General features: G+C 38.8%; 1 protein-coding gene across 7 annotated transcripts in view; it reads right to left on the reverse strand.

The window, feature by feature from the left end:
- The window catches only part of DDX6 (DEAD-box helicase 6), a 38,221-nt gene continuing 18,460 nt past the window's right edge, over positions 1,679 to 21,439 (reverse strand). For 2 of the 7 annotated variants that reach the window (XM_005667409.3, XM_005667410.3), the window contains exons 6-14: positions 20,841 to 20,987; positions 19,444 to 19,538; positions 17,928 to 18,050; positions 16,277 to 16,405; positions 14,964 to 15,080; positions 12,312 to 12,375; positions 8,610 to 8,711; positions 7,384 to 7,562; positions 2,356 to 6,032 (exon numbers count right to left, since the gene is read on the reverse strand). In XM_005667409.3, the coding sequence (XP_005667466.1) occupies positions 7,387 to 7,562; positions 8,610 to 8,711; positions 12,312 to 12,375; positions 14,964 to 15,080; positions 16,277 to 16,405; positions 17,928 to 18,050; positions 19,444 to 19,538; positions 20,841 to 20,987 (953 nt within the window). In that variant the 3' untranslated portion in view covers positions 2,356 to 6,032; positions 7,384 to 7,386. Of the gene's footprint in view, positions 6,033 to 7,355; positions 7,563 to 8,609; positions 8,712 to 12,311; positions 12,376 to 14,963; positions 15,081 to 16,276; positions 16,406 to 17,927; positions 18,051 to 19,443; positions 19,539 to 20,840; positions 20,988 to 21,439 lie in introns of all 7 variants that reach the window. The other 5 variants (XM_021062947.1, XM_013979455.2, XM_013979454.2 and 2 more) reach the window with 4 other exon arrangements.

Genomic DNA, 21,439 nt, shown 5'->3' on the forward strand with positions numbered 1-21,439 from the left:
AGGACAAAGCTATCTACAGATAAGGAATTTGTTTTTTTATGTTAACTGCATGTTCATAATTTTTGTCTTCTGTGTGCAATCGAGACCTATTATTGCTGGTTGTCACAGCCCCTTGTTTTCCCTATGCCTTGTCCTTTACCTGCACTCAATCCCATGGTACTACTAATCAAGTTTTGAATTGTGATGCCACTCTATGCCATGAATTACTCATGTTCCAACCTCTCCACCAACTCCCATAAGAAAGTTACCACAGTAGGCTCATCAAACATAACCCTATCCCAGAATCTCATTTTAAGAGCCTATTTCCTGGGGCTACTTCTGCTATCAATTACTCTGTGGGTCCCAGTAAGAAACAGATGGCACATTTGTAATAGGAAAATTTGAGATTTTTTTACATAAGGCCTGTTTATAAAGGTGTGGGTGTAGGGAAAATCCACCAAGGGGGAGGGATGGTTATCAGAAAATAAGGATGACATAGACCTGTTGAGGGACAAAGCAACTAGAGGCATCCTAAGGCGGGGAATGAAAGGAATACCAACTCTGGCTTTAAGTTCCTGGAGGGGGGATAACCCCTGGCGAGCAAACCCAAATGGGAGCTAGAGAGCAGACTATTTATGTGGTTCATACAGGTCAATCTCTGGAGACAGTGAGCCCAGCAGAGCAGATTCAGAGGCAGATACCTGGGATTCTGTGTTCTGTAATTAGATTAACAGGTAATAGAAATGCACCTCATGTCCTAGGAACCATTGATTGCCCCACACAGCATTTATGAGGAAAAATGACCTTAAACCCGACTGTACACATCCATTCTCTGCTCCTTAGGTGAAAGGTTGATGGCAAGTCTTTCTACATTTCTTCGTGGCCAGAGTATTGTACTGAACTAACTGAATGACTATACAACTTCCTTGACTGCTGTAGTGTCCTTGTCCTTGTCATGAAATTGGGTCATGAGTCCTCCAACTTTGTTGTTTTTCAAAACTTTCCCAATGAATTTAGTTTGCCTTTCCCAATGAATTTTAGAATCAGCTTGTAGCTATCTCAGCAAAAAGCTTGCTGGGACTGACTGGAACTACATTGAAACTGGGGACTGACGCCTTAGCAATAGTCTTCCAGTCTGTGAACACGGCACTCTATGCTTTAGGCCCAACTTCTTTAATCAGCCTGTTTTGCAGCTTCTAGCATACAAGTCTTGCACGTATTTGTTACCCTGAAGTATTTCTTTTGGAGTGGGGTGAAGATGCTGTTCAGCTTTAAGTGTCTTTCTCCAATTATTTAGGTATTTTTATTTCTTTCATCAGTGTTTGTAGGTCTTAGCATACACAATTTCATTCGTATTGTTAATTCCTAAGTAATTTTTGTGAGCAAGTTCAACTTTCAGAAACATTTGAACAATTCTGGGAGGTGACTACTGGTAATCCCCAGACATGCTGTGGGTCATCACCTCTCTCAAATGATTGACTGTTCTATTTAGGCTATGAAAGGTAACAAAGTCGAAGATGAATGGTAGGGCTAATGTCTAAAGCTGGATGAAGGTGTGCTCAGATATTGCTCAACCGCACTCGCAGAAGCAGTGCTGAGAATCTTACTGACTCACCAGAATGTTAGGCAAAAATGATTTCAAAGGCAGGTATTCCTAAACCACACAGCCTGCTGCTAAAGAAAATACCACACACACATCTGGAGTTCCAGTGGGCTTTTATTGAGATAAACTAACAAAAAAACCCAAGATTTTATCAACCATCTTTTCTGAACCTTATAAACTCAGCAGAGACTCTGGTCCATATGTGTACATACAACATAACACATTCCAACAAAAACAGAGCCACACTGGAACATTTGCCAATTAACAGAAAGCCAATTTTCCCTTTCCCCAAATGTTTTCAAAATTGAGTCCCCACTGTTCACTTCTCAGTGGAACTGGTCCCTTGTGACTAGGGACACTGGAATTCTATCCCATTTTTACTGAACAAAAAAAATTTTTTCAAGTTTTAATTTTGTTTCACAAAAGGGAATAGTGACTTTGTTTTCTCCAGGCACCCCTCCCCCACAACCACTGGTTAAAATACAGTCGCCTGTATCTTCATTAACCCAACCCTACCCCCTCCCTTGCCCTGCCCAGTATTGTCTACTGGAGAATTTAAATACACTTCTGTTGGGATCTGTCAGCTATGGAGGGGCAGAGTCCAGGTGCCAGGCTAGCTCCCTCTGACCTCATGAACTATTAACCTTTGGACACTTAACTCTCTACCCCAAAGATGAGTTTTTGGATCAGAAAGGAGAGTGGATTTTCTTTGGAAGTTTTTTAAAAAAACTATCTCTAGGGATATAAAGTAGAACTACAAGTTCACCAAAGTCCACTTCAGCTCACCAAAAAGTTGACTGACATCAACTCCCATGAGGCCAGTAATTTTGCTTGACAAAGGTATTTTGCCAGAAAATGATTCGACAATAACAATTTTTAAGATACACAGAACACTGAAAAAAGTAGCAAATTAAAATAACATGGCTTAATTCCCAAGAACTGATTTTGTCTTTTTTTGTTACTCATCTAAAAGGTCAGGAGTGTGGCTAAAGGCAGTTTCTGATGAGGTTGTGAGCTTCCAAAGTGTTTCTAAATCCTTAGTGCAGATACCCTCCCTTTTGGGGCACAGTAACATCCCTCCCACCCCCATTAAAAAAAAAAAAAGAAAAGAAAAAAAACTAAACCAAGTATTCAGAATGAGATGTTTTGATTCCAACAATTTATACTCAAGGCTTTGTGCTGAGTTGTCTGGTTTTAACCCAAGTATGATGTTATCAAACACAAAGCACATGGCAAAGGAAAGATGCTCCCATCTCATTCTGAAAACAAATAATGATAATCAATTGCCTTCCCCTGGCCCACCCCTCCCAGCCTTTGGGGCCAACCTGTATTATAATGCTGGGTCCAATTTGAAAATAATTGAGAGCTATATTTAGGTATCCCTCTCCCTTACTTCTTCCCACGGAAGATCATTTTAGAATACATTTATTCCATTCCTAAGGGAAAAGCTAAGAAAGTTTCTCCATTGGAATGTAAGGAAAGAGAGAGAGAGAGGCAGTAAGGTATGTAACAGTCCATAACCCATTACACAACTATACAGCCACTGGTTAAACCATGAGTTGGATATAATTTAAATATTAAAAATAGGACGAATAGTTTTGATCCAAACGAGCCACTGGAAAAATATTACCATTACTTAAACACCCAACGTTGGAAGGAACACAAAAACAACTTCCAATAGTAACAAAGCTCCTTATTTGTGAGCGGGGACTTAAAAAAAAACACAAAAAACAAAAAAACTAGGCTTTGACCTAGTTCTTGGAGCATCTTTCCATTTAACAATTCCTATTCACAAGTCAAGCACCAAAACTGGACAGCTGCCTCTACAAGACTGTGTCCAATAGTGGTGTCCCAGATAGTTTTTAAGTGCCACTCCTCATCAGAGGCTGTACTTCAATAACACTTTCAATTTAAAGTCTGTGCTTTTAGAGGGACCCACAGGCATGTGGCACCAGGCAGAGCACAGTCTGAGGATGGCAAAGGAGACTGCGCTGTTTAGTCACCCACTTTCTAGCGAGACACGAAATTGCATTTATGAGTCTTTCTTGCTTTTCTTCTATAATGAATGATCCCTCTTATCTCGCCAGAGGTGGGGGAGAAAGAGAGAGCTGCATCAGTACAAGGGGAAACATTTTTTGGTCAAAAGTTGATACCTTTTAAATTCCTCCCCCCACCCCTCCCTGGAAAAAGGTTACTTCCTCAATTAGAGCTTGTATTTGGTAACCAACATTGGCTGGATAGATATATACGGCTTAGACAGCAGATAAACGAATTATTCTTTTTTGAGTTTGTACTGTGCAGCTCTTGCTACAGTTTTTAAGGAGTTAGGGCTATGTCTGATCAAGAGGCATCTACAGGATTTTGTTCCTCAAGGAATTTTGGGTGAGTCACAGATAGTTTTGCTTAGAACTAAGTAGTCAAAAAAGCAACTGTGATAATTGATTTCTTTATCCAGATGAGCTAATAAGCATGAAAGTTTATGCAGGACCGATTTGGAATATTGTGGGGTTTTGAAAAACAATGGAATATGTAAATTAAATTAAAAAAAATTTTAAACCCTAGATGCCTCCTGATTGACCTAGTACACTGGGTTAAAAGGGAATTAAAAACATTAGAAAAAAAAAAAAGTTCACTGGTTTTGATTCATCTCACTCCTTTTGCCTGGAGATCAGGCCAAACATCAAGCATGTTGGGAGGGGCACAATTTAAAGCAACACTATTGACTGTAAAGCATTTGCCAGCAATTTACAATGCAAAATGACAGATAATTCTTGTCACAAAGCAAGAAGATGGCAAGCAGCTTTCTGCAGCATGAAAGTTAACAGCTCTCAGGGGTTGCCCATTCTTGCAAGTTTATGTATCAAAGTGGGCAGAGGGCAACACACTTAACATGGTATAGGAGGTGATCCACAGAAAGTAAGCCCCAGAACTGCTAATGTTACCAAAGCTGGTACTGGCTAATATTCTGAAATGCAACTCCATGCTTTATACATATACTACTCACAGACACTGCCACTCAATGAAATTCCCACACTGCAAGGCAAATTATTCTTTGTCCCCTTTTACTGAGCTTGAAAAGTTCCTCAAATTTTCAAAAAAGGGGGAAGAAATAGCATCAGAGAGAGCATCTCAAAAATAACATCTTGGATTGTAGGTTTCTGAAGCTTCCCTGCTCTCTCTGTCAGGCCTCCTCCAAAGGTACTATATGAAACAGTGTGGCAGCAGTGAATCCCAGACTTCTGGGTCCCTTTTCCAACACAGGGTACCCAGAGAGGTCTGCTCTCTACAGTAAGAAGCCAAAGTACTTTTTAGAATTTAGTGTTGCGGAAAACTGAGCCCCTCTCATCTTTAGCTGCTCCCATAATCACTCTAATCCCCTTAATCCCAGCAACCTTCATCCAAAAAAAAAAAAATATATATATATATATATGTATATATATATATGAACCCAGAAAAAAACTTATTTACAAAGTTTATACAAGTATACACACCCAATTTTCTATGGGACACGCTCTGCCACAGAGGAAAGAGGGTCAAGGCTCTGACATGTCTACACATCAAGTGCCATAACTGCTAATGGAGACGTATGTAAACCAGTCTTTAGTGTTCTGCTATAGAGCACAAAGGCTTGTCATATGGCTCCTGCAATGATAGACTGCTCTTTCCTTTGGGAGCGATGATGTTGCATCTACTCAGCCCAGAAGAAATTTTTACTTGGGATTGTTTTTTTTTTTTTTAAATACATGTATTTACAGTGCGGATGAACTGCAGCTGCATATCAACTCCTCCACATAAAGAAAAAGAAAATGGTATTTAACATTTACTAATACGTTTCATCTTCCAGCCCTGGGCTTGAGTATCAGGTAGAAAGGGAAGAGATAAGACTTCAACTTGAAACCAAAATGAAAAGACAAAAATTTTTTAAAGAAAAAAAAAATTACTATTGTTGATTCCTCGGGCTCTGTCTAAAAGATGATATTCTGAATGGTCTCATAGCATAAGGCACTTCGCACAAATAAGTAATAAGCTCTTCAGGCTTAAAAAACGGATGAGTAACCAGGGAGAAGTTGAAATGCACTCAAGAGTCAGCTGTTGAAGAATTCTGAAATCGTAGACAAGCTTGTGTTCATTAGGATTCTTCTCTTTTTAGGGTTTCTCCCCTTCTCTTCTTTCTTCTCCTTCCTTGTCCCCCTTCCCCAGAAAACATTAAAAAAACCAGCAGTTAGTGCAACTAATGTTCAGTCAGCACACAGTGCAAACAAGTGGAACAAAAAAGGTAAACTCCTTTTCAGCTTTTTTCTCTTCACCAGTTAAAAAAAAGAAAAAATGAGCTCCTTTAAGTCTTCATAGTTCCAAAATAAAAGAAGATGAAAAACCCACAAAGAGAAGAGTATCCCCCCAAAAACAATGTGTCAGAGATCCAAACGAGCCTTCTGTAGTTTGACAAAGCCTAAAGGAAAAAGGGAAGAAACCTAAAATTAATGTTGTGAAAGCAACATGAACTCAGATATGTAGATGTTCACAACCCCCATCCTAAATGCTCTCTACAACAGCTCCTATTGAGCCTTTGCCTATTACAGAATCCACTCAGGATTAAGGAATTTCTGCTAAGCATGCCAGAGACAGAATGAAAGCCTGAAAGTTCTGATAATAGGCAGTAGTCACCCACAACAAATTTAACTTTTCAAAGCCTTACATGAACTCAACTCAAACATTCATTAGCTAGTTTTATGTTCGTCTGAGACTTCTGTGTTTAACATTTAAATTAGGGGAAAAAAAGACTGGCCAACAGGGACTTGCTGTAGAGCACAGGGACCACTACCTGATATTCTGTGATCATCTATATGGGAAAAGAATTTGAAACAGAATGGATGTCTGTGTGTGTATAACTAAATCATTTTATTGTATAGTAGAAATTACTAAAACATTGTAAATCAACCAATACTTTATGAAAAAAAATTTTTTTAATTAGGAGAAAAAGGTTAAGGTGAAGAGAGTAATTTGAAATATCTAAAAATAATAGATCAAATGTTCACTGCTAACTTGTAAACTATTGTCTCTCAAATTAGATTTTCCTTAAAAACAAAAAACTTCCAAAGCAGCCCTCATTCCTCTATATTTAGTCTTGTTGTTTTAGGGGTTTTTTTGGGGGGGGGGGGGTGGCCACGGCATGCTATAATATCTGAGTCAGGGATTAAACCCAAGCCACAGCAGTGACAAATGGTTTCTTTACCTGCTGAGCCATCAGGGAGCTATGTATGACAAGCCTTGTTTTGAGCATATTTCTACCAGAATCCAAGATGAGAGGGTAGGTGCAGAAAACCAGAGTGGGTATTTAAAATAGGAGTTATCCTCACAACCTGATTACTCATTTAGCAATGAGGAATTATAGGTAATTTAACCTGATTTATTAAGGTATTCATTCAAAATTAAGAGTGAACACTAACAGAGAGGACTGAGTGACAGAGGATAACAGCAAAGATGTTTTCATACTCAAAATTGCTAAGATTCTTTTTTGCTTTCATTATTTTAGAAGTCTGAATTTGTTTCAAGTACTGCACACATACTACATTACTTAGGAAGACTGCAATTCAAAAATAGAATTTATAGATTCTCCAATAAGACCACAACTTCAACCAAGATACTTCCTGTTTACTGTCATTTATGCTGAGAGGTGTTTCAACCTTCACTGCTAATTATATACAGTACGACATCAAATTTCCCCCAGGAAAAAGGACCTTCATTTCTTTCCTTTATTAAACATTATGCTCACTTATCTCTTCTGTCAGGTATGCACATACTTGTTAAGGTTTCTCATCTTCTACAGGCTCGCTGTGGTATTCTGCCACATATAAGCTCTTGTCAATGTTGCTTGGGATAGGTTTGATTTCTGTTCCCAGCTGCTCCTCAATACTTTTCAGGTTGAAGCGATCATCATATGTGATCAAGTTGATGGCTAAGCCAAGATGACCAAAGCGACCTAACAAAAAATTTTATTTAACAAAAATTAAATGTGAGGATCAATGTGCAAGCACTAGTCTGTAAGTGGTAAAACTATGTAGGGTTAAAGTTTTGGGGGCCATTCTGAGTATATGAACCCTGATCTGATGGTCCCCTTATAACACATTATAGTAACCTCAGGTTTCACAGCCTCCAGTAGTACTTCTTTTATATATATATATATTTTTTTTGTCTTTTTAGGGCCACACCCCTGGGCACATGGAGGTTCCCAGGCTAGGGGTCCAACTGGAGCTGGACCTACACCACAGCTGCAGCAACATGGGATCTGAGCCACATCTGCCACCTATACCACAGCTCATGCCAACACTAGATCTCTTAACCCACTGAGTGAGGCCCAGGATCAAACCTGCATCCTCATGGATACTAGTCAGATTTACTTCCACTGAGCCACGACAGGAACTCCAGTACTTCTATTTTAACTTTTTCAAGTGAAAAAAGGGGTGCTCATTTGTGTTAAAAATTGCCAAAATATACATGCTCAACAGTACAATTACACAAGTGAGATTCTCATTTGAGAATTTTACCTCAAAGTAAGCATAAAGTTATTTTACCTCTAATAGATATTTTGGAAAAAATAGAAATTAGTCATATATTTATTTATTTATTTATTTTTGGTCTTTTTGCCATTTCTTGGGCCGCTCCTGCGGCATATGGGAGGTTCCCAGGCTAGGGGTCTAATCGGAGCTGTAGCCGCCAGCCTACGCCAGAGCCACAGCAACGCGGGATCCGAGCCGCGTCTGCGACCTACGCCACAGCTCACGGCAACGCCGAATCCTTAACCCACTGGGCAAGGGCAGGGATCGAACCCGCAACCTCATGGTTCCTAGTCGGATTCGTTAACCACTGCGCCACGACGGGAACTCCCTAGTCATATATTTATATACCAAACAGCTAAATTAGTTTTAATTCACTGTTCTAGTTGCTATCACACACATCTTCACAAAAGGAACAAAATTTAGTGGTTAAACTCAAAAAGTTCCACAAAGAACATCTTCCTTTTCCTCACCTGATCTTCCAATTCGATGGAGATAGGTCTCTGCCAGCTTTGGGAAGTCAAAGTTTATTACCACATTCACAGCTTGTATATCAATACCTCGGGTAAACAAATCTAAAAAACAAACAAAAAACTCCATTAGATCTTCCAATTTGGTGCCATAATACCCTTTAGCATATTTTCTAATATAACCTAATTTTATTCACTTCATTAACTTTAAAGTATTTGCAAATTATTGGCATAACTTTTCATGCACATTGCCATAAGCAGCTTTCTACTCAGAAGCTATCCTTTTCCAGTCCTGTAACAAAGTTTTTAAAAAGTGGTCTAAAGGGGAGTCCTGTGGTGACTCATCAGTTAAGGAACCCAACTAGCATCCACAAGGACACGGGTTCAATCCCTGGCCTTGTTCAGTGGGTTAAGGATTCTGCGTTGCTGTGGCTCTGGTGTAGGCCAGAGGCTATAGCTCCACTCCGATTGGACCCCTAGTTTGTGAACCTCCATATGCAGCATATGCAGCCCTAAAGACAAAAAAAAAGTAGTCTAAGGTAACTGAAAATCCAGGATGACTGATAAACTATAAATTCATAAGTCTCAGGAGTGTAATTCTCTTTCATCTATTTTCGAGTATTTAATCCAAGATTAACAGAGTAAGTTTTTTTTTAAAGTTTGTTGGGTAATGTAGAATACTTTAAAAAGAAGAGGTAGTCCACTAATAGTAATTATGCTCTGCTTAGAATTCATTCATGCCATTCTGCTAAATGATTTATAATAAGCAAGGCCATCCCTTCTACTCTTTTCTAATCCCACAATTATTATGCTAATTTAGGCTTTGAAAAATACAGGTAAAAACAACTACAATAGGCTAATGACTAGATTTCCCTGCTTCTATCAGCTCCACACATCAAAATAATCCATGACAGTCAGATAAATGTTCCTAAAATACTGCTTTGAATTTTGATTATTTTAAATTGCCCCCAAATAAAATTTAAAATCAACATTCAAAGTCCTCCACTCAATACTCTTGGTCCTAACATAGTTGTCTAACACATTTCAAATCTTCCTCTCCACCAAACCCATGCACTACCCTTCCTTAAACATATCTTCTTAGCACTCTATGGATTACTATTTATACCATTCCCCCAACTTGAGAAACCTTCTTCTCCAAGTCTGAAACTCATCTATAGCTTATAAATTACAATTTCCTCTCTTCTCAGATTACCTCAAAGTAAGCATAAAGTTATTTTACCTCTAATAGATACTAGTTACTTCCCTCTCTTATGAAAATCTAGGATTATCTATTATACATGCCTCATGTTTACAAATTATCCTTATTCCCTTGTAGATGTAACCCAATGCCTATTGTTATAAATAAAATTGTACTGCTGTGAAATAAAACTTCATGTGGCCATGCTCATTTGTTTACATATATTGCCACTGAGGTAGAATGGCAGAGCCAAATAACTTGTAACAGAGACCATACAGTGTGCCAAGTCTAAGATATTTACTATTTGGCACTTTACAGAAAAAGTCTGCAGGCTCTGCCGTAGAATCTTTTCCCCCTCTTATTTTTAGAGCTGCACCCACGGCACATGGAAGTTCCCTGGCTAGGGGTCGAATTGGAACTGTAGCTGCCGACCTACACTACAGCCACAGCAACGCTGGAGCCGCAACAATGACCCACACTGCAGCTCGTGGCAAAGCCAGATCCTTAACCCATTGAGGGAGGCCAGGGATCAAACCCGAATCCTCATGGGATACTAGTCAGGTTTGCTACCACTGAGCCGTAACAGAAACTCCTGCCTTAGAATCTTAATGTTACCTCTTTAACCCTGATTAAACTACTGCTCTTTGAAGAGAGTGGTGGTACTTTCCACTTATTTATACATTTTATACATGAATGTTATTTAGTACTTATTTAACGACACATTACTTGCTGTTCTGAAAAATCAGAAAGATGAAAAAATTCAACAATTTCTGAGGGAAACCTTTGCAAGTAATACTTACAAAAGTATTTTTCATTCTCAAATAAGGAAATGGTTAATGACAAATGGCACTCTGTTTGCTTATATAGTTGACCCTTGAACAACTTGGGGGTTAGGGACTCTCAGTTAAAGATCTGCATATAATTTTATAGTCAGCCCTCAGAACTTTCACGGTTCCATCCATATCCTCAGATTCAACCACCTGTGGATCATGCAGTACTGTAGCACATATTTAGTGAAAAAATCTGAATGTAAGTGGATCTGTGAAGTTCAAACCCATGTTGTTCAAGGGTCCATTGTACATTCTGAATTTGCTTTAGAGTTGTTATTCTAAACATTTCACTGATGAACTATTCGACCATTTCCTCTTCTAGATTATAGGTTCCCCAAGTGCAGGGAGTGTGTGCGTGTGTGTGTGTGTGTAAAGGTAAAATATATAAAACATAAAATTAGGGAATAATATATTATTGCAACAGCACCTAGCTAAGAACATGGCAAAGAGTAAATAAGTATTTGCTGAATATCAATGAATATCTCTATAATGAATAAATTTCAACAGGTATTTATTCAGAATTCAGTTTAAGGCATTCACATTTTACAGCTGTATTAATGGTCCTTTCAGATGTAAGGCAGAGTATCAAGATAAATTGGAAGCACGTGAGATATCTGATAGTCCTTTTGCAAATCAGCAAACTTAATATTCTGCTAGAAAAAAATCTAAAGTGTATTTCTAGAGTAGCATCTCCCAAAATTCTAATTCTTGGAGTTCCTGCTGTGGTGCAGTGGGTTAAGAATCCGATTGCAGCAGCTTGGGCCACTGCAGAGGTGTGGGTTTGATCTCCAGCCTGGTGCAATGGCTTAAAGGATCCGGTGCTGCTGCAGCTGTGGCTGGGTGGGATTCAATCCCTGGCCCAAGGTGTGTGGCCATTAAGGGGAAAAAAAAAAAAAAAAATCTAACTCTGAAATATCCTAAATCTTGATCTGGGTATGGTGGTTATAGGGGTGTACATACATGCAAAAAATTCATTAAATACTATATTTATGATTACTGTATTTGTGTGTGTGCATAGTTAAAAAATTATGGAGCTTCCCTGTGGTGCAGCAAATTAAGGATCCAGGATGGTCAATGCGCTGCTTGGATCGCTGCTGTGGTATGGAGTTTGATTCCTGGCGGAGGAACTTCCACATGCCGTGGGGATGGCCAAAAAAGTTAAAAAATCCAGGTTCCTCCTCCTATCCAGAAAGTTAGTTTAGATGATTAATCTAATATCAATACTAAGACTACATTAGTATTAGCAAGGAGACTACTGAATCCATTTGCCTTTGCCTAATCTTCACTGTCCACCTGGCTCCATTTGTTTTACTTCATGTTGTGAAATATAAATTAGCCTGCTTCTGGCAAAAACCCCAAAAAGGCCACTTCCAAAACATAAGTTTCTTAACATAATTCACTTTGTGTATGTATACATAACATATATTCCTGTATGTTAGGACTACTAGGAAAACCTCAAAACTGATTAAAAGGCAGATATGTAAGTGTAAGTGCCCTAAGTCTGCTGCCATTTTAGGTATGGAATCTAATTTCAAAAGTTAACTGCAGTTCTTTCTCAGCTTCAGAAAAATCTAGAAATGGTATTAGGATGACCTAGACTATGTCAGAGGCTCCACTGTATAACAGGACAGAGAAAGCAGAGCAGAACTAAGAAGAATAACAACAGGTAATACTTACCAGTGCAAACAAGATTGCGGCATAAGCCATTTCGGAAATCATGAAACACACGATTTCGATGTTCCTAGGAACAAAGCAATATGCATTTGATTTGATTAAAACTCACACAAAGCCCCAAAATTTCCATTGTTTTTTTATCCTACTCAAATATTTTTACCTGAATTTGTTTAAATAAGAGAAAAGCTGAGTTCCTGCCGTGGCTCAGTGGGAATGAATGTGACAAGCACCCAGGAGGACACAGGTTCAATCCCTGGTCTCGCTCAGTGTGTTAAGGATCCAGCATTGCTGTAAGCTATGGTGCAGGTGGCAGACACAGCCCCGATTTTGAGTTGCTGTGGCTGTGGTGCTGAAGCTGCTGTTCGACCCCTAGCCTGGGAACTTCCATATGCCACAGATGCGGACCTAAAAAGAAATAAATAAAATAAATGACAAAAGCCAACTCAATACATACAAGTTAAAAATAAAAGGCGAGGAGTTCCTGTCATGGCACAGCAGAACCGAATCTGACTAGGAACCATGAGGTTGCGGGTTCAATCCCTGGCCTTGATCAGTGGGTTAAGGATCTGGTGCTGCCGTGGGCTGTGGTATAGGTTGCAGAAGCAGTTCAGATCTGGCACTGCTATGGCCCTGATGTAAGCTAATAGCTATAGCTCCAATTAGACCCCTAGCCTGGGAACGTCTATGTGCCTCAGGTGTGGCCCTGAAAAAAAAGGACAAAAGACAAAAAAATAAAAAATAAATAAAAATAAAAACGTGAAAAAAATGAATCATTATTTTCTTCCCCTGGGAATTAATAAGCAACTAACACATACCTATTCACATCTATATGTAGCATTTTTCTCAGTTCTTAAAGGTATTTCTCTTCTTTGCTGAAGTGGATTTTAAGTGATAATTTTCAGCTTTTTTTTAATTGCTAGTTGGGTTCATAACCCACTGAGCCACAATGGGAACTCCCCAGCATGTTTTTGTTATATTTACTTTTAAAATGTATCAGAGGATGCCAGAAATCTGGCTTGACTAAAACAGCTACTATTTATCTTTTCAGTTAATATATACAGACACTAAAAGTCACTACGTCCTAATGAAAAAACAAAAATGAAAACACATACATAATGACTCTAGCAAAAGCAATAAATACAGCATTCAGCAAATTGGTCTTTCAATGCAGTGTCCTTCCATTCTGAAATATTCTCTTCAGCTTAATAAATTCATCTCCTGTGATAATTTCATTTAATTAATTAATTCGGCTGCACCTGAAGCATGTGGAAGTTCCCGGGCCAAAGATCGAACCTGTGCCACAGCAGTGACCCAAGCCACAGGAGTTAATAAGCCAGATCCTTAACCAGCCACTAGGCTACCAGGGAACTCATCTTGTGATAATTTTAATATTAGGTGACTATATTATGGTATCTGATCCATGATATCAAGGTTCTTAGGAAACCAAATGTGGGTTAAGTTCTTAATGTCAGCCTACAGAAACTGCTTTCCTGTCATGAAATTTCATAATACTATTAGCACGCACACGCATAATGTTGTCTTGTTGTAGTCTTGAATTTCTCTGTTACAACAAGAGAGTGCATCCTCTTCTTAAGACAAACACTAAAGAAAAAAATATGTACCTAAGTGGAGTTCCCATTGTGGCTCAGCAGTTAACAAACCCGACTAGCATCCATGAGGATGAGGGTTTGATCCCTGGCCTCACTCAGCGGATTGAGGGTCTGGCGTTGGACCCCTAGCCTGGGAACCTCCATATGCTGCAGGTGTGCCCCCCCCCAAAAAAGGTACCTGAGGAGGTATACAGAGAAATTAGAACCTTCTGCAATGATGGAAATGTTCTGTATCTATACTTTCCAAACGTTGGCTGTTGCTAGTTACATGTATTGTGGCACCTGGAATGTGGTGTGACTGAAAAGCTAAATTTTACTTTTTATTTTTATTTTTTGTCTTTTTGCCTCTTCTAGGGCCGCTCCCTTGGCATATGGAGGTTCCCACGCTAGGGGTCTAATCGGAGCTGTAGCTGCCGGCCTTTGCCAGAGCCACAGAAACGCAGGATCCGAGCCAAGTCTTCGACCTACACCACAGCTCACAGAAACGCCGGATCCTTAACCCACTGAGCAAGGCCAGGAATCAAACCCCCAACCTCATGGTTCCTAGCTGGATTCATTAACCACTGCACCATGATGGGAACTCCTGAAAAGCTAAATTTTAAATATTGTCTAATTTTAACTCATTTATATTGCCACATGTGGCTAGTAATTACTATATTAAATAGTAGCACAAACCTAAGATTAAAGGAATAAAATCTCACATTTCTATTATGCTTGGCATTTACACACTATTTACTCATATATAATCTCAGTTTTCCTAACAACCCTATAAGATGTACTACTACCCCTATTATAGTTAGAAAACCTAATCATAGACACTTTGCTGTATAGCAGAAATTGACCAAACACTGTAAATCAACTATAATTTAAAAAACTAAAAATAAAAAACCCATAGAAAGGTTAAAATTAAGGATCCTTTGCCTAAGGGATAATTTATTCTTAAACTCAGGGCATTGAGAAGAGGATCAAAGCAAAACAAAAATTCAAAAAACACTTAGAAAAAGATTATTTAAAAACCTGTGCAAGTTCAAAGTTTTATACTCACCTGCCTCATTTTAGCATGGATATAGAAGCAAGAATAACCCAGTTGAGAAATCTTCTTGGCTAGCAATTCAACTCTCTGAGAGGAGTTACAGAAAATGATCGACTGGTTTATCTGAAGCTGAGCAAAGGGGGAAAAAAAAAATGTAAGAAAAACAAAAACCTTCATTAACTTTGCCAAATCTTGGAAATATTGACTAACAAATGACTAACAAATTCAGATTCTCATGATACAAGGGAGATGCAAAACTATAAAAATTTTAAGTATTATTCATCATGTAGTAGTTTTATTGTACAAGGGTATTTTTTCCAAGGGACACATAGTTGCCAACAAGAGTAAAACACAGTAAATTCTCATTACTTAAGGTAGTTATGTTCCATACAATTGCTGCAAACACTGAATTAGTGAATCTGTGACCACTGTTCCCAGGGAAAACTCAAGGTTAAGTTCCTGCGAGGAACTCATAACTTTGTCATCGATGGATCAAACAATAACTTTGTTGTATTGTGTTACTGTTTAAAGACACCTTATTTACTCATGGCTAACGGCACTGTAACTCATGCCTTTATGAAGTTTATCCAGTATACTTTTCCTCTGCAAGGTACATCATTCTTCTTAGGAACACAGGAGAGCACCTCAGCACTACACCTAGGAGCAATTTTATACTCAGGGTGGGGGGAGCACAAAAATGTGGGAAATGTGGCATTAAAAAATTATGAAAAGGATGTTCACTTATTTATTTATTTAGGCCACGTCCTCAGCATGAGGAAGTTCCTGTACCAGGGATCAAACCCGTGCCACAGCAATCAGAGCCACAGCAGTGACAATGTCGGATCCTTAACCTGCCGTGCCACCAGGGAAATCTGGTCCAAGGATGTTCATTTATATTATGAGAACTAAAACATGAAGGCAGTGTTGCCTTGTTCAACTTAAGGTAGGAACATGCATGGGGGCTCAAAATTTTCACCTATGTCTGCAAATAACTTCAAGAGCACCTGAGTACTGATTTCAGGTACAAGCAAATTTTGGCAAGTAGGTAAATTTGCAAAAACAGTATCTGCTTACAACAGAAAAACTGTAATTACTGAAAATAATGAGGATCATCTGTAATTAAGGCCAAATTATTTTAAAATCACATTAAAAGTGCCTGTGACTTGTCTATCACATAGCAGCAGCTTCAGAGCAACAACCATAACTGCTTTTCAAAAGGAAAATCTAAGGACTTTTGTTGAAAATGGTGAGAAAACTGTTATAACTATGTTTTATTGGGGTTAAGCAATATATAACATTCAGCAGCTGAAGCCTAATAAGCTTACCCTGGAGAAAAGTGTGTTGAGGCAGTGTACTTTTTGGCGCTCAGTTACGTACGCATAGTACTGGGTTACTCCCTTCAAAGTTAGTTCCTCCATCAGGTTAATCTCATAGGGTTTCTGCAAATGGGAATTCTGGAGGAAAAAAAGAAGAGTCTTATACTTAAGTGAAAGCAGAGTACATTTTTTACTTTATTTTTTTTAGCTAAGCCCATGGAATGTGGAAGTTCCCAGGCCAGGGACTGAACCTGTACCACAGAAAAAACCCAAGCTGCTGTAGTGACACTGGACCCTAACCCAATGAGCCACAAGAGAACTCCCAGAGTGTATTTTTTATTTATTTATTTTTATTTATTTTTTTAAAATGAGAGTTGCAACGTTTATTTCAGGTTCTCTCTTGTTTTTTTTTTTTTGGATTTTTTTTTTTTCTTTTTTGCCACACAGGCAGTATGTGGGAATTCCTGGGCCAGGGATTGAACCTACGCCGCACAGCAGCAACCAGAGCCACAGCGGTGAGAACGCAGGAGCCTCAACCCGCTAGGCCATCAGAGAACTCCCCCAGAGTGTGTATTTTTTAAACTTGAAATACATCTTCATGTATTTCTGTCTGATAAACTCTTAAGGAATGCAGCTCTCTTTAAAATATATAATCTGTAATGGAAGAAGTAAATTACCATAAAATGAGAGATCTAACACTCATACATAGCTAAGTTATATATGTTACTATTTTTTGGTAGTGGTGTGCAGCAGCTTGATATGGCTCTCAGTTCCCAGAACAGGGATTGACTAAACCAGGGCCAGAGTGGTGAAAGTGTCAAGTCTTAACCACTAGACCACTGGGCTGTACCCACAGCATATGGAATCTGAGCTGCGGCTGTGATCTACACCACAGGTGCAAGCAATGCTGGATCCTTAAGCCGCTATGCTGTGAAAAGACAATGCTGGATCCTTAACCTGCTTTACCACAGTAGGAGCTCCTGCGCCTTTTATATATAGCTGTTATTATTTTGTACTTTTTTTTTTTTTTTTTTGGTCCAAGTCTGTGGCATGTTGCAAGTTTCTGGGCCAGGGAGCAAACCGTGCCATGGCAGTGACAACACCAGATCCTCAACCCACTGCATAACAAGGGAACTCCTATGTTGTACTTTAAATACAGGCTTATGTTATAATCCATTTATCATCAATGGCTATGTCAGCCTAACACCAAAACCTAAATGAACAAGTAAGAAGCAAATTACTTCTATATCTTAAAAAAAAAAAAAAAAATCATTTAGGAGTTCCCATTGTGGCTCAGCAGGATAAGAATGCAACTAGTATCTGAGAGAATGTGGGTTCGATCCCTCGCCTCACTCAGTGAGTTAAGGATCTGATACTGCTGCAATCTGCAGCACAGGTCTCAGATGTGGCTTGAATCTGGTATTGATGTGGCTGTGGTGTAGGCTCGCAGTACAGCTCCAAATGGATCCCTAGCCTGTGAACTTCCATACGTCACTGATGTGGCCCTAAAAAGAAGAAAAAAAAATCATTTAACTTATGCATGACAAACCTTAATGAAGCAGTTGAGAAAAAATCCAAAACTTGAAATCAACCTAATGTACAGACTAATAAGATGTAATTACAGATAAAGGTGTACTTCCAAGCATAGGTTTATACTCACCATGAACTTCTGTACACTAAGAGGGAAAGTAGCGGAATATAATAAAATCTGTCTGTTTTTAGGTAGCGTGAGAATAATATCCTCCATTATCTGCACAAAATCCTGTGACAGCAACTTATCCGCCTGCAGTACAAAGAGAAGACAATTAAAAACAATGAAATAATGTCTAAGGTCTCTTTGGTTAATAAGTCATCATCCAACAAGAGCATTCAAGGAACATTCCTGGTTGTAAAGAGTTAAGTCCTCTACAACACTGTATGGTACATAAGCACCAAGACACATTACTACAAGTGATATAGAAGGGAAAAAGTCTGTAATACTGATCTTCTAGGGGCAAAAAAAAAAATCCTAGACAGATAAAATCCTGTTCCCATAACATTTTAATGTGATTTCTATTAAAGAGGCATTACTGAATAGTGGTTAAAAGTTAAAACTTGTCTCCTTCACTTATTAGCTATGTTGGGAGGTTTCTGAACCACTGAATATTTCATTTTCCAAAATTTAAAAATTAGGATGTCTAACTATAGTTAACTACTTTATGAAATATATACCTCATGGGGTTGTTTTAAAAATTAGATGAAAAAACATGTACAGCACTTAGTGCTAGCGCACAGTGACTATAAATGCGCTAATTACTCAAAGATAAAAAAGCCTGTTCTGAATTGGACCATGACCAAACTGATCTAGTTTATCTAAAACATAGACCAGGAGTTCCCGTCGTGGCGCAGTGGTTAACGAATCTGACTAGGAACCATGAGGTTGAGGGTTCGGTCCCTGCCCTTGCTCAGTGGGTTAACGATCCGGCGTTGCCGTGAGCTGTGGTGTAGGTTGCAAACTCGGCTCGGATCACACGTTGCTGTGGCTCTGGCATAGGCCAGCGGCTACAGCTCTGATTCGACCCCTCGCCTGGGAACCTCCATATGCCGCGGGAGTGGCCCAAGAAATAGCTAAAAAGACAAAAAAATTAAAAAAATAAACAACAACAAAAAAAATAAAACATAGACCAAACAGGAAAGTAACTTTATTTCAAAACATCAATACTGGTTTAATACATGCATAAAATACTGCTAGATCCCAATGATGTAGAGATGAGTATGTTCTTAAAAGGCACTTATAACTTAGATAACACATGTACGTAACAGAGATGAAAAACCAAACAATACAAGGTAGTATATGTTAAACGAAAGGTTAGAGACATTTTAAGATCACAGAATGGAAAGAAACTCAAGAATGAACTTGGCTTTGAGATTATTCAACAACTTCTCTTCTAAAAAAATAGAAATAAAACATAAACTGTTTTCCCTAAGAAAAAAATCAAGGCTGAATTATCCTATAAATGCCTATCATCTATTGCTTTTAAAGGACAAAACATGTTTCATCAACAAATTAGTTCAAACTGACAAGAGTAATGTGTTTATTAGGTCATAAACACAAAGAGCTTATGCCTCATTCACTGGCAATTATAAACAAAGCAGGGTAGTGCAGAATAGTATCTTTCCAAAGGAAGAGACATTACCTCATCCAATACTATCATCTGGACATGATCAACTTTTGCTACTCCTTTCTTGATAAGATCCAGAATTCTCCCAGGGGTAGCTATCACCACATGCACTACCAAGATAAGAAAACATATATTCTTATTAATTTTAGTTGAGGCAAAAAAATATAAAGGTTTATCATACATATATATATAAGAAACTGCTATAAATTTAGGGAGGTATAATACAAAGAGACAAAGATGTGTTTTAGAATATAGATTTCCATTTCATCTTCAGTTGGTTAGAGAATACTTGTTAGTTTCAACCTTTACATGGGGTGGGCTATAGCTTTTCAAATCACCTGCTCTAATTATGGGCATACTTCTTTGTCCTAGGACAACCCCCAAGGGGAAACAAAAGGCATGCCAAGATTCTGATACAGTAGCTTGCTTCTAATCTAGATCAATGGTCTTCAAAAGATTGTTATAAGAATCAAGTAAGATGATCATTTAAAATAATTGCACAGTATGAATACAGTAAGTAAATCAAATGACAATCATATATAAAATTCTGACAAAAATTCTATGTATAATTTTATATACGTGGATTTCATTTTTTTGGTCTTTTTTTTTTTATCATCTTAGGGCTGCACCAGCAGCATACGGAGGTTTCCAGGCTAGGGGTTGAACTGGGGCTGTAGCTGCCGGCCTACATCACAGCCACAGCAACGCAGGATCCGAGCTGTGGCTGTGACCTACACCACAGATCATGGCAATGCTGGATCCTTAACCCACTGAGCGAAGCCAGGGATCAAACCTGCGTCCTCATGGTTACTAGTCAGATTCGTCTCCGCTGAGCCATGATGGGAACTCATTTGTTTGTTTGTTTGTTTGTTTTTTAAGGGCTGAAGCCATGGCATAAGGAAGTTCCCAGGCTAGGGGTTGCACCCAAGTCAATGGGTAAGAACTGAAACTCGCATTACTGGTTACTAATTTAGCCTTGCCAATCGTAGTTAATTAAGCTTGTCAATCAGATTGGCACCATGTCAATTTATTGTTTTTATGTACATTTAAAAAATTTACCAGTAAGTCTGAATATCCATTTTTCCCCCTTGGCTGCACCCATGGCATGCAGATATAGAAGTTCCCAGGCCAGGGTTCAAACCTGTGCCACAACAGTGATGCCAGATTCTTAACCTGCCGAGCCACTAGGAAGCTCCTGAATATCCTTATCAGTGACTAAAACAATTTGGTTTTTTATTTTGAATGAAATTGTCATTCCCTTTATTCATTTTTCTACTACGTTTGTTCCTTTTTATTTTTAAATTTTCAATGTTTGTTCCTTATTAATTTTATAAGCAATAATAATTTACTGAAACACCTGTGTGTGAAATTATAGAGAGCCACGCACCTTATATCAATCATTCATTTCCTACCTGTATCATCAAGCCTCATTATGTCATCTCGTAAATTGGTTCCTCCTGTGGTTGCCATCACTTTGGCCCCTCCCATGTGTTTGCTGACCTGGATGCAAATTTGACTGACCTGCAGAGCAAGTTCTCTAGTGGGAACAATCACCATTGCTGGAAAATACCAAGAAACAGAGAACAGGAAAAAGTGACATATATTTTAAGAGTTTAAGAAGCTACAGAAATACTGTCCCTTGTGGAGTCTAGACACTAAGACATATTAAAAAGATGAATAATAACAGGCCTCATTCTGAAAAGTCAAATGAATAAATCTTTTTAAAAGAACCTATCACAGGAGTTCCCATCATGGCGAAGTGGTTAACGAATCCAACTAGGAACCACGAGGTTGCAGGTTTGATCCCTGGCCTTGCTCAGTGGGTTAAGGATCCGGCGTTGCCGTGAGCTGTGGTGTAGGTTGCAGATGTGGCTCAGATCCCGAGTTGCTGTGGCTCTGGTGTAGGCTGGTGGCTACAGCTCTGATTTGACCCCTAGCCTGGGAACCTCCATATGCCGCGGGAGCGGCCCAAGAAATAGCAAAAAAAAAAAAACCTATCACAGTGTTCCAA

Source organism: Sus scrofa, chromosome 9 (genome assembly GCF_000003025.6).
Source record: "Sus scrofa isolate TJ Tabasco breed Duroc chromosome 9, Sscrofa11.1, whole genome shotgun sequence".
NCBI lineage: Eukaryota > Metazoa > Chordata > Mammalia > Artiodactyla > Suidae > Sus > Sus scrofa.